The 13,285-nt window shown below is 40.6% G+C and overlaps 1 protein-coding gene across 5 annotated transcripts in view; it reads right to left on the reverse strand.

Moving 5' to 3' along the window:
- Positions 1–10,942: 10,942 nt before the first annotated feature.
- Positions 10,943–13,285, reverse strand: part of LOC131246445 (importin beta-like SAD2) — a 57,219-nt gene continuing 54,876 nt past the window's right edge. For 4 of the 5 annotated variants that reach the window (XM_058246589.1, XM_058246586.1, XM_058246587.1 and 1 more), the window contains 3 exons: positions 12,884–13,038; positions 11,965–12,088; positions 10,943–11,873 (listed from right to left, as the gene is read on the reverse strand). In XM_058246589.1, the coding sequence (XP_058102572.1) occupies positions 11,835–11,873; positions 11,965–12,088; positions 12,884–13,038 (318 nt within the window). In that variant the 3' untranslated portion in view covers positions 10,943–11,834. Of the gene's footprint in view, positions 11,874–11,964; positions 12,089–12,883; positions 13,039–13,285 lie in introns of those variants that run through there. The other variant, XM_058246590.1, reaches the window with a different exon arrangement.

Below are 13,285 nucleotides of genomic sequence, written 5' to 3' on the forward strand. Positions count from 1 at the left end.
TACATCATGGTGGGGCCCACTAATCTTTAACACCAGCAAGCTGGCTGGTGTTGGGTCCATCGAACAAGGAAAAAGAAATGAAATGAAACAGATCCCAGTAGAAGAAAAATCAAGCCATGTACGTACAAGAAACAAGATCAAGATCTGACCTATTTCTTCCAAAAAGCAAAAGAGCTACAAATCCCATGAAAGCTTGCCTTCAGCTTCTTCAACCTCTCTTTCTTCCTCTCCCAATCAATCTTCCGTTTCCTCACCAGGACCATCTTGGTGGACCCCACCTCGCCTCTAGATGAGATCCGATCAGAGCCGTCGGAGAACCATCCAGTCAGTCTCTGTGAATCGCCAGCAAAGGCCATCAGCTTCCGATCGAGGAGGTGAGATACAGAAACTACTTCGAAGGAGTCGTATAAAGGGCTGCCACAGTCCCAAAGATCAACGGCTACGCCATCTTCTCTTTCCTCTCCTTCCTTCATCTGGGCCTGGGCCTGACAGATGGGTTTTTAACAGCCCACGAGAGCTTTTCTTTCTGTCTCTATCTAATGTGGAGAGGAGAGATGCAACGGATTTTCATTTTGTAATTTCATGGAGCTGTTCGTTTTGTCTGTCGCGACTAAGAACCAGACTGTACGTCGTGCCAACTGGGGCCCACAGGATGAGTGGTCTGATGATCGGAGCCGTAAATTTTGTGAATCTTCTGTTATAGGGGACAATAGAATAAAATTAATGGCTACCCTCATTACTGGAGATGAATTTGGAGGAGCGAAAAGAAAGTTTTCGATGGATCTTCATTGTAACCGTCATCAGCTAGGAGTGGCCCACCGTAAATTCATATATATTATCCATGCCGTCCATCAGTTTTATCATATCATTTTCTGGAATGAGCCTAAAATTGAATCATATCAAATGCCCAAATGGACCACACCATAGGAAAGATTACGAATTGAACTCCTACCGTTGAAAACTTCCTGGTGGCCATAGAAGTTTTGGATCAAACTGATATTTGTGTCTTCCCTTCATTCATGTCTGTGTGACTTATGAACAGGTTAAATGACTAATAAACATCACTGTGGGCCCTAGGAAGGTTTCAACGGTGGACGTCACCCCGTTGTTCCATGTGTTGTGGTCTAGTTGAGCTTTGGATATGATTCAATTTTGGCCCCATGCCCTAAAATTAACTCAAAAAATGAATGGACAGCATTGATATGACGTACACATCCACCGTGGGCCCCACTTTTTACTCAGTATGCAATCCGTTTTCATTAAGGATTGGAAAATAACTTATATGGACGGTTCAAATCATCGGACCATCTTAACATGTGGGCCCAGTGGCTGGAGCCAGGGTTATATGTTGTGTGTTAGCTCATCTGATGGACGGATTAGATATTGTGTATACATCTCGTGGGCCCCACAACATCCCGGTACCACCATAATCTATGGTGGTACCGATACCACCGGAGCGCACCATTTAAATAACCCCTATGGTTGTATCCTAAAATGGGATCTACGGTATCATTTCTCATTAAACTAAAAACGAAGATAAAAGCTTGGTACACTGGAAGAGTATGATGGATCGTATGCATGCACTTACAATTTGTAAAATCAGCATATATGTAACTCAATTCAACCGTCCTGATTGTGGGCCCCACATCACACAGTTCAAAAACCAAAACGTACATTGAGAGCATGTCTTAAATGGTCTATTAGTGGACATCTGATGAGTGGTTAAATTGACAATAATGAATGGTTCAGATCAAATGTTAGAATTGTTTAACTGAATTGATTTTAAGACTATGATCTATATATGGTAGGTTACACAATTTCTACGGTTTAATTTAAATTACGTCCATGCATAAGTAGTATGAAAAATTACGCTAGCAAGAGTATTTGATACTCTGGCGGAGCACAAGGCTGATACGAAGGCACACAGACATTTGTACACGTGGCATGCACTAACTCAAATCACACCTACTGTATTTAAAATCCACCGTAGTAAGTTCCATTTTTCTGTGGACACTATTCTGATGAAATAGGACCGTTGGATATTTTCCTTTTTAACCGTTCAAAAAATATCCACAATCAGATGATGAAATAAGGTTAGTTTCTTTATTGGTCATGCATATAAGATTGCAAATATAGTTTGGACCGTTTAATTTGAATTATTTGCGTAAAACATGTGAATTTTTCAAGTGACCTCAGAAACTTCTCGAGAGTTTTCCGGTCACGCGTCCATTACATTATAAGGGAGGGGATTAGGTGCGGCCCTTTCAGTGGGACCCACCTTGATATATGTATTCTATATCCATGTCGTCCATCCGTTTTTCCATATCATTTTACACTATGAACCAAAAAAATGAAGCAGATCCAGATCTCAGGTGTACCACACCCTAGGAAACAGTGGTGATTGAACTCCCCACCATCAAAAAATTCATAGGGCCCACCGTAATGTTTCTGTAATATTTATTTTCCATCCAACCTGTTGATATAGTCAAAAACAATTGGATGAAGAGATTTTTTATTTTTTTTTTTAAATCAACTTGATCTAAAGCTTTTGTGGCCCACGAGAATTTTTTAACGGCCAATCACACTTTTTCCTATGGTATGGTCCATCTGAGATTTGGATCTGTTTCATTTTTTGATTCATGCCCTAAAATTATTTTATAAAATGGATGGATGGAGTGGATATAGAATACATACTTCAAGGTGGGCCCCAAGGTGAAGGCGGCACCGTCTATGGTGAGGCCAGGTGCACCTAATCTGCTCCCTACATTATACCATCCTGTGCAACCTATGATGAAAAATGATACTGGTAACATGATCCTAACCATCCAATCAATAGTATGAAAATTTGACCGTTAAAATCAAATGGAGAAACAAAATAGGCCCACGGCTCATAAGAAGGGTTAGGATTATCCCATTGGCATGATTATTGCACGAATGGTCTTCCTGGATCAACTATTAGCCGTCCATTTTTTGGATGACCCATACACTCGCCAGATCAGCACGTGTGGTGTGTGCAAAGATACGTGTGGTGAGTAGTTCATGTGGGGCCCACAAAACCTCTTGCTTATGCAGGCCGGTCAGAAAGATAATGGGTCCTTACCCACCTACATTTTTTTCATATGCTTGATGACCCAAATATAAAATTAAAATATAAAAAAATAGCATTATTAAGTCACCTACCCACCACCTAGACAAACATCATTTGGGTGCTGACGTGTCACATGTGGGGTCCCTTTTTTTTAATTAATTTTGGATGGAATCAAAACCGTTCATTTTTCAATTGTTTGGAAGCATTTGTCATTTCTTACACTAAAAATCAATGAGAAGTGTATGGAAACCTTCTCATGCACATGGTTGCATTCTAACATGTTGGCATCCACATCAGTTATCTGGACCGTCCATTAGGTCCAGTCTACTATTCATAGGTTGCCTTGAAAACATCACACTGACCTTAGGATCTAAACTCCCCTTTCAGCGGCCTGCAAAAATGGACAGACGATATCGTTCTTAGAAGACAGGTCCAGTAACTGATAGATCAGGACCACCCAATTGCTGTGATTTTTGTATGTAGGCTAAAGAGTATGGACTGGACCTAATGGACGGTCTAGATTAATCATAGGTATGCCAATAAGTCCATATTCAATTACGTGCATGGGAAGGTTTTGGTGCACTTAGTCCAAGGGATAGTTTGCGTAGAACCGACCTGAGCTGGAGCTGTACTTAGATTCTCTAATTTAATGGGTGGAATTGGATTGTTCTTTTGTCTGAGAGGGAGAGAGGTTTTATGATGGGGCCCACCTAAGATCACTGAAAATCTTCCAGAGAGTTTCTAGCCATTGAATATTTTTCTTTGGTTGAATGTGGACCATACAAAGCTTTGTAGGCTAAACCTCACCTGTAATGCAACGTGTGGGTCCCACTGTGATGTGTGCATGATATTCAATCGGGTCATCATGTGTGCTCTCTCAGGTTCTTTTTGGATACCTAAATTAGGTTGATGAAATCCATGCCGTTCATCTGCTTTGAAAGCTCACTTTTAGTCATGATACCAAACATGGAGTAGATCAAAATCTCAGCTGGACCACACCACTGGAAACATTGGCAATTGACCATTAAGAACTTCTTGTGGGCTAAAATAGTTTTGTATCAAGCTGATATTTATATGATCCCTTCATAGAGGTTTTTGTGACATTATCAACGGGTTAGATGGAAAATAAAGATTCCGGTGGCCCCCAGGAAGTTTTTCATGGTGGTTATTCAATCACCATTGTTTATGTGGTCTGGTCCACATAAGATTTGGATCTACTTTGGATCATGCCTTTAAATGAGCTGTCAAACAGATGAACGGCATGGATGTTAGGCATATACATCAAGGTGGCCCCCACCGCCAGTCATATACACTAGGCTTTTGTAGTCCGTTGCTCTCTCGTATCCTTTTTAGATGCCAAAAGACTGGTTGTTGAAAAGCTTAGGTGGCTAATGTGCAAAATCAGGGAGTGGATTAGGTGAGACCCTCCATCTACCGAAGTGGGTGGGACCCTTACTGTGTGGCTCACAATGATAAATGTGTCTTAAATCCACACCGTACAATCATTTTGAAAGCTTATTTTAGGTCCTGATCCAAAAAATGAAGCGGATACAAATCTTATGTGGACCATACCACGTGAAACAGTAGTGATTGAATCCTCACCATAAAGAGCTTCATGAAGGCCACCCGAATGTTTACTTGCCATCCAACCTGTTGATAAGGTCACAAAGATCTAGATGAAGAGACCAGACAAATATCAGCATGATTGAAAACTTGCCTCGCTCACGAGAAGTTTTTAATGATCCATTGCCACTATTTCCCGTATTATGGTCTACCTGAGATTTGAATCTGCTTCCTTTTCTTTTTCTTTTTTTTTTTATCATGCCCTGGAAGGAGCTATTAAAACGTTTGGACAGAGTAGATGTAGTCACATATATCACAATGAGCTCCACAGCCAAGGATCCCATCTACCTCCGAGGATCCTCGGTCTCACCTGATCCGCTCCTGCAAAATCAAATCTCTAAAATCACGTGGCATGTGTGGCTGTACATGAACCGAGTTAGCTGGGTTAGCTTGCTCGACTCAAGTCGAAATAGCTCGATTCGACTCAGTTCGAAATCGAGTTTGAGACGAGTCGAGCTACTTTTTTAAGATTTAAAAAGTTTCGATTTCAAGCTTGCCCAAGCTCGACTCAGCTCAGATCGAACCCAACTCGAATTGAATTCGGATCGAACTAGTTCGGGAACTCGGTTACTTTGATATTGACGTTGCTCACCAAGTATCTGATGAAATGACTCAATGAAGTGTTAGCTGGGGGCAAGGAAGGTATGTATATGAAACAAATATTTTTTTTTTCTTGATTTTGATATTGTCTACAATGTATTTGAAGAAATATCTGTAAACCCACTGCTGTTGTTTTACATATAGTAAAATTTTAAAGGTGCTGACCATATGTTTGTGAAAATGCTACACAAGTGAACTCGGCTCAATCTTAGCTTGAACTCTGCTCGAATCAGCTAATCTGCTCACTGAAATGAGCCGATTTAGCCAGTTAGGCTTGAGAACCGAGCTGAGTAGAGCTGGGCGGTTTGACTAGTGTACGCCTCTAGGCATGGGCCACCTGAGTTTCTGAATGGCCTGACTTTTGAGGGCCCTTACTCCCTCGTATTCACCTTGGATCCCAAAAATCAAGCTGATAAAAAGCTTGGATGAGCTACACCGTACAAAATCATGCCTAAAACGTTTAAAATTGCCCACTTGAGTTTCAGAATGCCTGACTTTTGGGGTTTGCTCATCATGGTGGAGCCCATAATATGAATGGCTTAGATTGGATATAAAGAACGCCGTAGGCTCCACGTACAATCGAAAAGATTTTTTAGTGGTAGGCATGCCATTCCAACTCGTCATTGTGGTGTGGCCTACCTGAGTTTTGGATCAGAAAGAGATTGGCTACTCTCCCTCCCACTAGCCAATGGCTGGTGGTCGGTGTTCTGTGGGCCCCACCATGATATATGTGTTTCATCCATGCCGTCCACCCATTCTTCCAGATAATTTTATGGTATGATTCCAAAAATGAAGTTGATCTAAATCTCAAGTGGACCGCACAATGTTGATTGAACGCCCACCATTAAAAACTTATTGGCGCCATAAAAGTTTTGGATCAAGCTGATATATATTTTTTCCCTTCATCCAAATCTGTATGACCTAATCAACAGGTTAGATTTTAAATAACCATTACAGTGGACCCTTGGAGGTTTTTAATGGTAGATATTCAATCACAACTCTTTTCCTATGGTGTGGTCCACTTGAGATTTAGATCTACCTCATTTTTTAAATCAAGCCCTAAAATTATCTTTCAAAATGGATGGACGGTGTGGATAAAACACATACATCATGGTGGGGTCCACATAGCACCGACCACTAGCCACCTGGCTGGTGGCGGCATCCCCGAGCGTTCTCTGAAAACTCTCTACCGGTCCCGAGCATCTTGTGGGACCCTAAGGTTGATATTGCACCCTATCATGTCCATCTTGATCAAGTTTCTTAGACCGTCCATTCTTTTCCTACAATGGCAGCTTACCTGATGAGTGGACCAGACTGGTTTCTACACTTGTTCATCTCCCCTACAGGGTCAACTCATGTACTGCTCAGATATCCCACACGCTTTGGAGTTTGCACGAGTTCCACATGTGAGGGTGCATGTGGGGCCAGCAAAACCTCAATGTACTGAATCTAGTGATCAAAATTAATTAAAAAGTATTTAGTGTGGAGCCGTGCCCATCCACACGCAGGGATATATGCCAGTATCGGATCGATGTGGGAGATCTAAACCTTTCATTCGGTTGGAAATAATATTTAAATCTTCATGGTTTCACTCTTCGAGGGTTTCAAAGTATAGAGAGTAAAATGATAGATAAAACAATTTATTGGCGTGTATGTGCTTCTTATAATGTGACCCACTTGAGGTGGAACGTAGAATTTATTTTTACTACAGAATATATAAATGGTGAATGACACCTAATGGAAGGATTTGATCAAGTAGAATCATTTTATATTGGAACTTATGCATGCGTGTGTACACACAAGCTTGCACTTGTGTACACTCCACCCCAGTTGGACAATAAGAGCTCATGTGAGGCCCATCTTGATTTATCTATTTATCCACGCCGTCCATACATTTTATCAGATCATTTTAATATAAGAGCCCAAAAATGAAACAGCTCCAGCGCTCAATTGGACCACACCAAATAGTGAGCTTGGAAATGCAAGAGTCATCTTTGGTGTGGTCCAATTGAGCGTTAGATCTGCTTCATTTTTGAGCTATTACCTTCAAATGATCTGATAAAATGGATGGACGGCGTGGATAAATAGATACATAATGGTGTGCCCCACATGAGCTCTAGTCGGACGACTTAATCCAGGTTGGGACGCAATCCACTTCCAAGAGCAAGGGTCTTGACGCCATAAATACATTAAACTTGATGTTGTAAAGAAGATTATTAATTCTTCAACTTGAACACATTTAAGGGTCATGATCTTCACAACATGGATTTAACTCTCCTTATAAAGGACAATGCCTAGTCATTAAAAGTGGGTGTAGTTATAACGTCTATGAAGTTCTATTAATTCTTGCACAGGCCAATAAGAGATTTATTAAATTTACTTAGATATATGTTTAAGGTGTGGTTGTAACATCTATCAAGTTTTAGTAATTCTTGCACAGGCCAATAAGAGATTTATTAAATTTACTTAGATATATGTTTTGGGTGTAGTTGTAACGTACATCAAGTTCTATTAATTCTTGCACGGGCCAATAAGAAATTTATTAAATTTACTTAGATATGTGTTTATAACTAGATCTGATTAAACAAGGGATTGAATCTTTCCACCAATAGTAAAAGTGAGTGAGGAACTCTAATGCTTCCAATTTTCGGCGGATCTATGCCTACCTCCTAATTCAGTTCTTGAGGTAGTTTGGATATTGCTAGGTGACTATGTCCTTCGCCTTCTCCAGAGTTGGCCATTCTACTTTCCCATAGTGGATGCAACAATTACAAATGAGGGTGCTTGTGTCTTAGATGAATTTCTCGGACACTCGAGCACATGGACTTAAGATGGTGTCAGTTTGTTCGGCTGCGGAGGCTTATTACTACTCGTCTTCTTAACATCGACTCAAAATCATCAGCTGTCGGAGGTGTCGTGTCTAACATTTCTTTGTGAGGGTTAGGCTAGTGAGATTAAGGCCTTGAGGCCGAAGGTTCGGAGTCTTTAGCACCTGAAGGATGAGAGAGGGACCAGCTCAATAGGAGAGTGAGCGAGTTGGAGAGGAGATAGAGATTCTTACCTAGGAAGGAATCAAACATTGTTGGGAAGCTCAAGTGCACTGAAGGATTTATTCCTTTATTTGAGTCATGTATTTCTTTGTAATGTTTGGACTATGTATCTTCAAAATGTATGGCTTTTATAAATTAAATGTAAGAAAATATTTTTTACTAATATTTACTACTTAGTTTGTGAATTATTCGCTTGCATGTCAGTTTCGAACTTTGTACCTATGCACATAGGAATCAGACACTTCAACTCAGACTTAGTATATTCTTTTGCCTTCAAGTTGGTTGTTAGAGCAATGAGTCCCACATGGGTAGTATGTTTTGTAAATCTCCCTAATGGATCTAAACAAAGCATGAAATAGGTCTAGTGCATGGTTGCCATTCTTGCATGTTACTCCTACATGACTGTTTTTACCTACAATGCCCTTTTTGAGTTTCCACCATTTTCAGTCTTCCTGTCATTTTTATCCATGGTGCCCTTTTAAGTTTTCATTTTTATCCATGGTGCCCTTTTAAGTTTTCATCATGTCCTGACTATTTCAGCCTACCCCTTGAATGTTATGCCATTTTACCCTTTGGTGCCTTTTTAGGTTTTTAGTAGGTTTGTTACATGCCCGTTGTTTTGAATTTTCATCTTGTGCATTTTGCTTAGAAACTTTTTCTCTGTTTTTTTTTCCTGAGCGTTGGTCAGCAATTGGACTCCTTAAATACCTACCGATCAAGGGTGAAACAATTCAATGGGGCCAAAAGGGCGGTGGTCTTGGCCCTACAAGGGCAGGGGATCTTATAAACAATTCAATGCCACTCAACCACCAAACAAACATCTTGCACACTTCAGTCGCAACACTGACAATCATGTACAGACACCCGCACATTTATATAAAGTTCTTTGCCTATGGGCTACAATCAAACTTACAAGACTATATATATATATCTGTGTGTGTGTGTGAAAAGGTTCTATGCGGTCGAGTTCATGGGAACTTCCCATGAGGTCGAGCTGTGTGGGCCCCACCGTGATGCGTGTCAAACATTTACCCCATCAGTCAAATGCACTATTCCATGGTGGGCCTAGGGCTTAAAACTCGAGTCAATTTGTGACTTGTGTGGACCACACCACATACAAAATTTGATAGGGGTTACCCTCCATTAAGACATTTATAATCATTTGTTGAGCCCACTGAGATGTGGTTCACAAATCCAGCCCATCCATTATGTGTGTCCCACTTGGATGAGGGGTCAGACCAACTTTTAGATGGACACGGATTGCGTACTACCCCCGCCCATCCCTAGCTCCGAATGGGCAGTTCTGTGGGCAGGCCCACCGTGATGTATCTGTACATCCAAACCGTCTATCCCTTTTCTCAGATTATTTTAAGGTATGAATACAAAAATGAGGCATATCCAACGCTCAAGTGGACCACACCAAATAATAAGCTTGGTTGCATTAAAATGCACAAAGCATTAAATGTCAGTTTCATTAAATGCAAGAGTCATTTGTGGTGTGGTCCGTTTGATAGTTGGATTTGCCTCATCTTTGTGTTCATGCCTTAAAATAATTTGAGAAAAGGGATAGACGGTTTGGATGTGCAGATACATCACAGTGGGCCCACCCACAGAACTGCCCGTTCAGAGCTAGGGACGGGCGGGGGTAGTACGCCACGTCCCTTTCAGATGCATCCAAATTTCAGGTGGGCCCCACCAAGTGCTTTTATATATTTTAGACACATCTTCACATGATTTTAGATGGTATGGCCAACCTGAGTTCTGCATAGGGCTGATTTTTGGGATATCCCATAATTTAAAGGGGACCCATCAAATGCACGGTGTTGATGTTCGACACGCATCATGGTGTGGCCCACACAGATCGACCTCATGGGAAGTTCCATACATAGAAAGACATTTCAATTGAAAGTTATTTGGACATTTAAATAGATGGCTTTGCTAACATACAGTTCAAGTTTCACACACAAAAAGCCTGCAACAATTTAGATTCTACATGCCATGTAACTACAGAACGGCACATGCCATTTCACTTCCTACAAGTAGACCGCACCCACTGTCCTCTTTCCGCATGTAACCCACCTCTAATGTAACAACCCAACAGCACGTCCTTTCACTTCCTACAAATAGCCCACTTGTGATTCAATTCACTAGACAACCAAACACAGCCTAAAGGCTTCAAACTTATCCAAATAAGATTGTAATACCATTCCTGTAATTATGGGATATCCCACCATAATTACAACCTGGTCTCAGCCCACCATTACCATTACTACCTCATAATTTTACATTACCACATCAAAACCTGGTCTCAGCATAAAAGCTTCAGAGTATTTTTAACACCGGTTGATCTGATCGTGCAATCATTTTCATCTTCTCCTGCAAATTTCTCAAATTTGTGTGAGAAAACAGCTGGCACCACAAACAGTGTACCAACCAAAATAAGCAGCTCAAACAAAAATTGGCAGTGGTCCAAAATAAATGGCCTCAAGTCAATCGATAGTCGAGATACCTAACATGTGGCAGCAGTGTGCAAGTGGAGATGCTGCTTTCTGTCCACTGCATTATAAGAAATAGCTTCAAATATCACATTATCACTCAAAAATTTTATATAAACCATATGTTAGAAATAAACATAATCATCCTTTTTTTTTTGAAGCAGCACAAACATCCCCTTTTATCCAAGAAAGAATAGATGAATGCTATTTACATACAAAAATCAATAAAGGGTCCCGTCATCCACTGACCAATCAGAACCGATATTGCTCCAAAACCAACTAAACAAATGGAATTTTCGAGACCCACCCACAATACAGCCATTATATCACCATCTCCTGTGTTTTTTTATAGGGGGGAAAATGTCATATACACTCGGTAATTGAACCCAGCTGTAGCACAGCAACAAAAATCGATCAATGGACCAGATCAAACTCAGATCCAGATAAAGGGATGTCATCTCCCAGACAAATCGACTCAAACAGGGAAAAATGATTTGAGGCTGAGCCACAAGAAAATCCAGCCACCAAATCAGAACATGTAACCAAAGACAGCAGATCCAGATGCATTCGAAGCATGCGTGTACAGGCAAAGGAAACACATAAGCCCACGAGAACAGACAGTATTCCCAACATCAGGTTCGTTTTCGTTCTCTTCATGGGGAATGTGCCATTAGTTTCTGGAACTTCCAGGTCGTAACACTTCCACATGGGATACCCTTTGGCTCTCTGTGTGTGGCCAGGGTGATCACGGCACATGGCAATCCACAACCCATGATGGTTTCTCTACCAACTAAATAAACAGACGCCGACAAAAGGTATGGATGGCAATATCTCTTCCCAAACTTCACCCCCCACCATGCATGATTCACGGACCAACAGCCTTCTCCAGCTTAACTTTCTCTATCTCTGCTCTCCTTTCTTCAGCATGCAGAGCAATGCTGTTGACAAGTGCCTGATTGTGGAAGTCCAAGGTCTGCATCAGGTTCTGAAACCGTGCGGGGTTGGATACTTGAATGGCTGGAGATCACAATTCATGTCAGCACATGCACATGCATTAATTCATTCAGTATTCCAACCAATCGTACTAAAAATGTCAGGTGGAACTTACCTTTGATGGTGTCCACAAAGAAAACAAAGGGATCCACCTCATCAATGGGTGACTCCAGCTCTTCACCATCACTAAAATCCTCATCTGAGTCATCATCATCCTCGTCAGGTTGAAAAGCCTTCGCCTGAGATTCCAATCATCAAAAAATCCAAAGATCAGGAAGAAGCGATCAATGCCCCATTAAGGAAAAAAATGTTTAGGGTAAAATATCTAGCCGATCATGAAACAACTTAACAATTTTCCATCCTAAATGTGAATGCAGAGAGAGCACTTTTAATAATGTTTCACAAAAAAAACAAACAAACAAACCACACATCTTCAAAATTGGTCCCTAGATACCAAACCCTGATTTTTGGAAAGCATTGCTTTTTTTATTTATAGATAGCAATGTTCGGAAAGGGGGTGCTTTTGTAATCACAAGTTCATAACTATCAGAGAGGGGGACATATACGTGTGTGTGCACAGTATGCACGTACATGTGCACCACCTCTTCTAATAACAATGATGTCCACATGTCATGAACATCTCCAGAAAAGCTATGGAAACCCTTGATTTCTCCAATAATCCATCCTAAAAAAACTGATACTCATTAAGTTTACTACTGCAGAAAAGAAAATCTGTAGTGTTTACAAGCAGAAGCCTCTTAAAATGAAAATGGGTTTCATGATACATCTCAAACTCATATATTTTTCAATTTCCACATACACATAAGAACATACAATACCATATAAATTATATGCATCATCCAATTATTTGTAATATAAAATTTTATTTTATTTTTAAAAAAAAAAAAAAAAGTTCCTTCGCCAGACATTGCAAGCAACTTCTAAGACATGAAAAAGCTGCCGGTGAATATTGGTTATAAACGACACTTGGAAAACTAGAGAAATGCCTTCATTCTTATTCAAAAACCACAAACCTGGCCTGCCAACTTTTGAAGCTTAAGACCGGCTTCATCCCCATCCTCGTCATCAACTCCCATTTCATTGTCAGAATCCTCATCATCCTCCTCATCTGTTTGGATGCCATCCATAGCATCATCATCATCATCACCATTTTCCTCCTTGCCAGATTCTGTCCATGATATAAAAGGAACAAGGATGAAACAAAAGACTACTGAAGTCTCAACAACTACAAGCATTTCATTGTAAATAATCATTACACATGCATTTCCAATTGATGGTGCTACGAACGATAGAGAGTTGGTAGGGTAATTTGTATGTAATTTGTATGTATGGTTTTTTGGGTGTGTGCATGTGCACAATGCTCTATTCTCCTAAGGAGTATGTATTTGTACTATAACATTATACTAAAAGAGTGT

The sequence above is a fragment of the Magnolia sinica genome, chromosome 5, assembly GCF_029962835.1.
Source record: "Magnolia sinica isolate HGM2019 chromosome 5, MsV1, whole genome shotgun sequence".
NCBI lineage: Eukaryota > Viridiplantae > Streptophyta > Magnoliopsida > Magnoliales > Magnoliaceae > Magnolia > Magnolia sinica.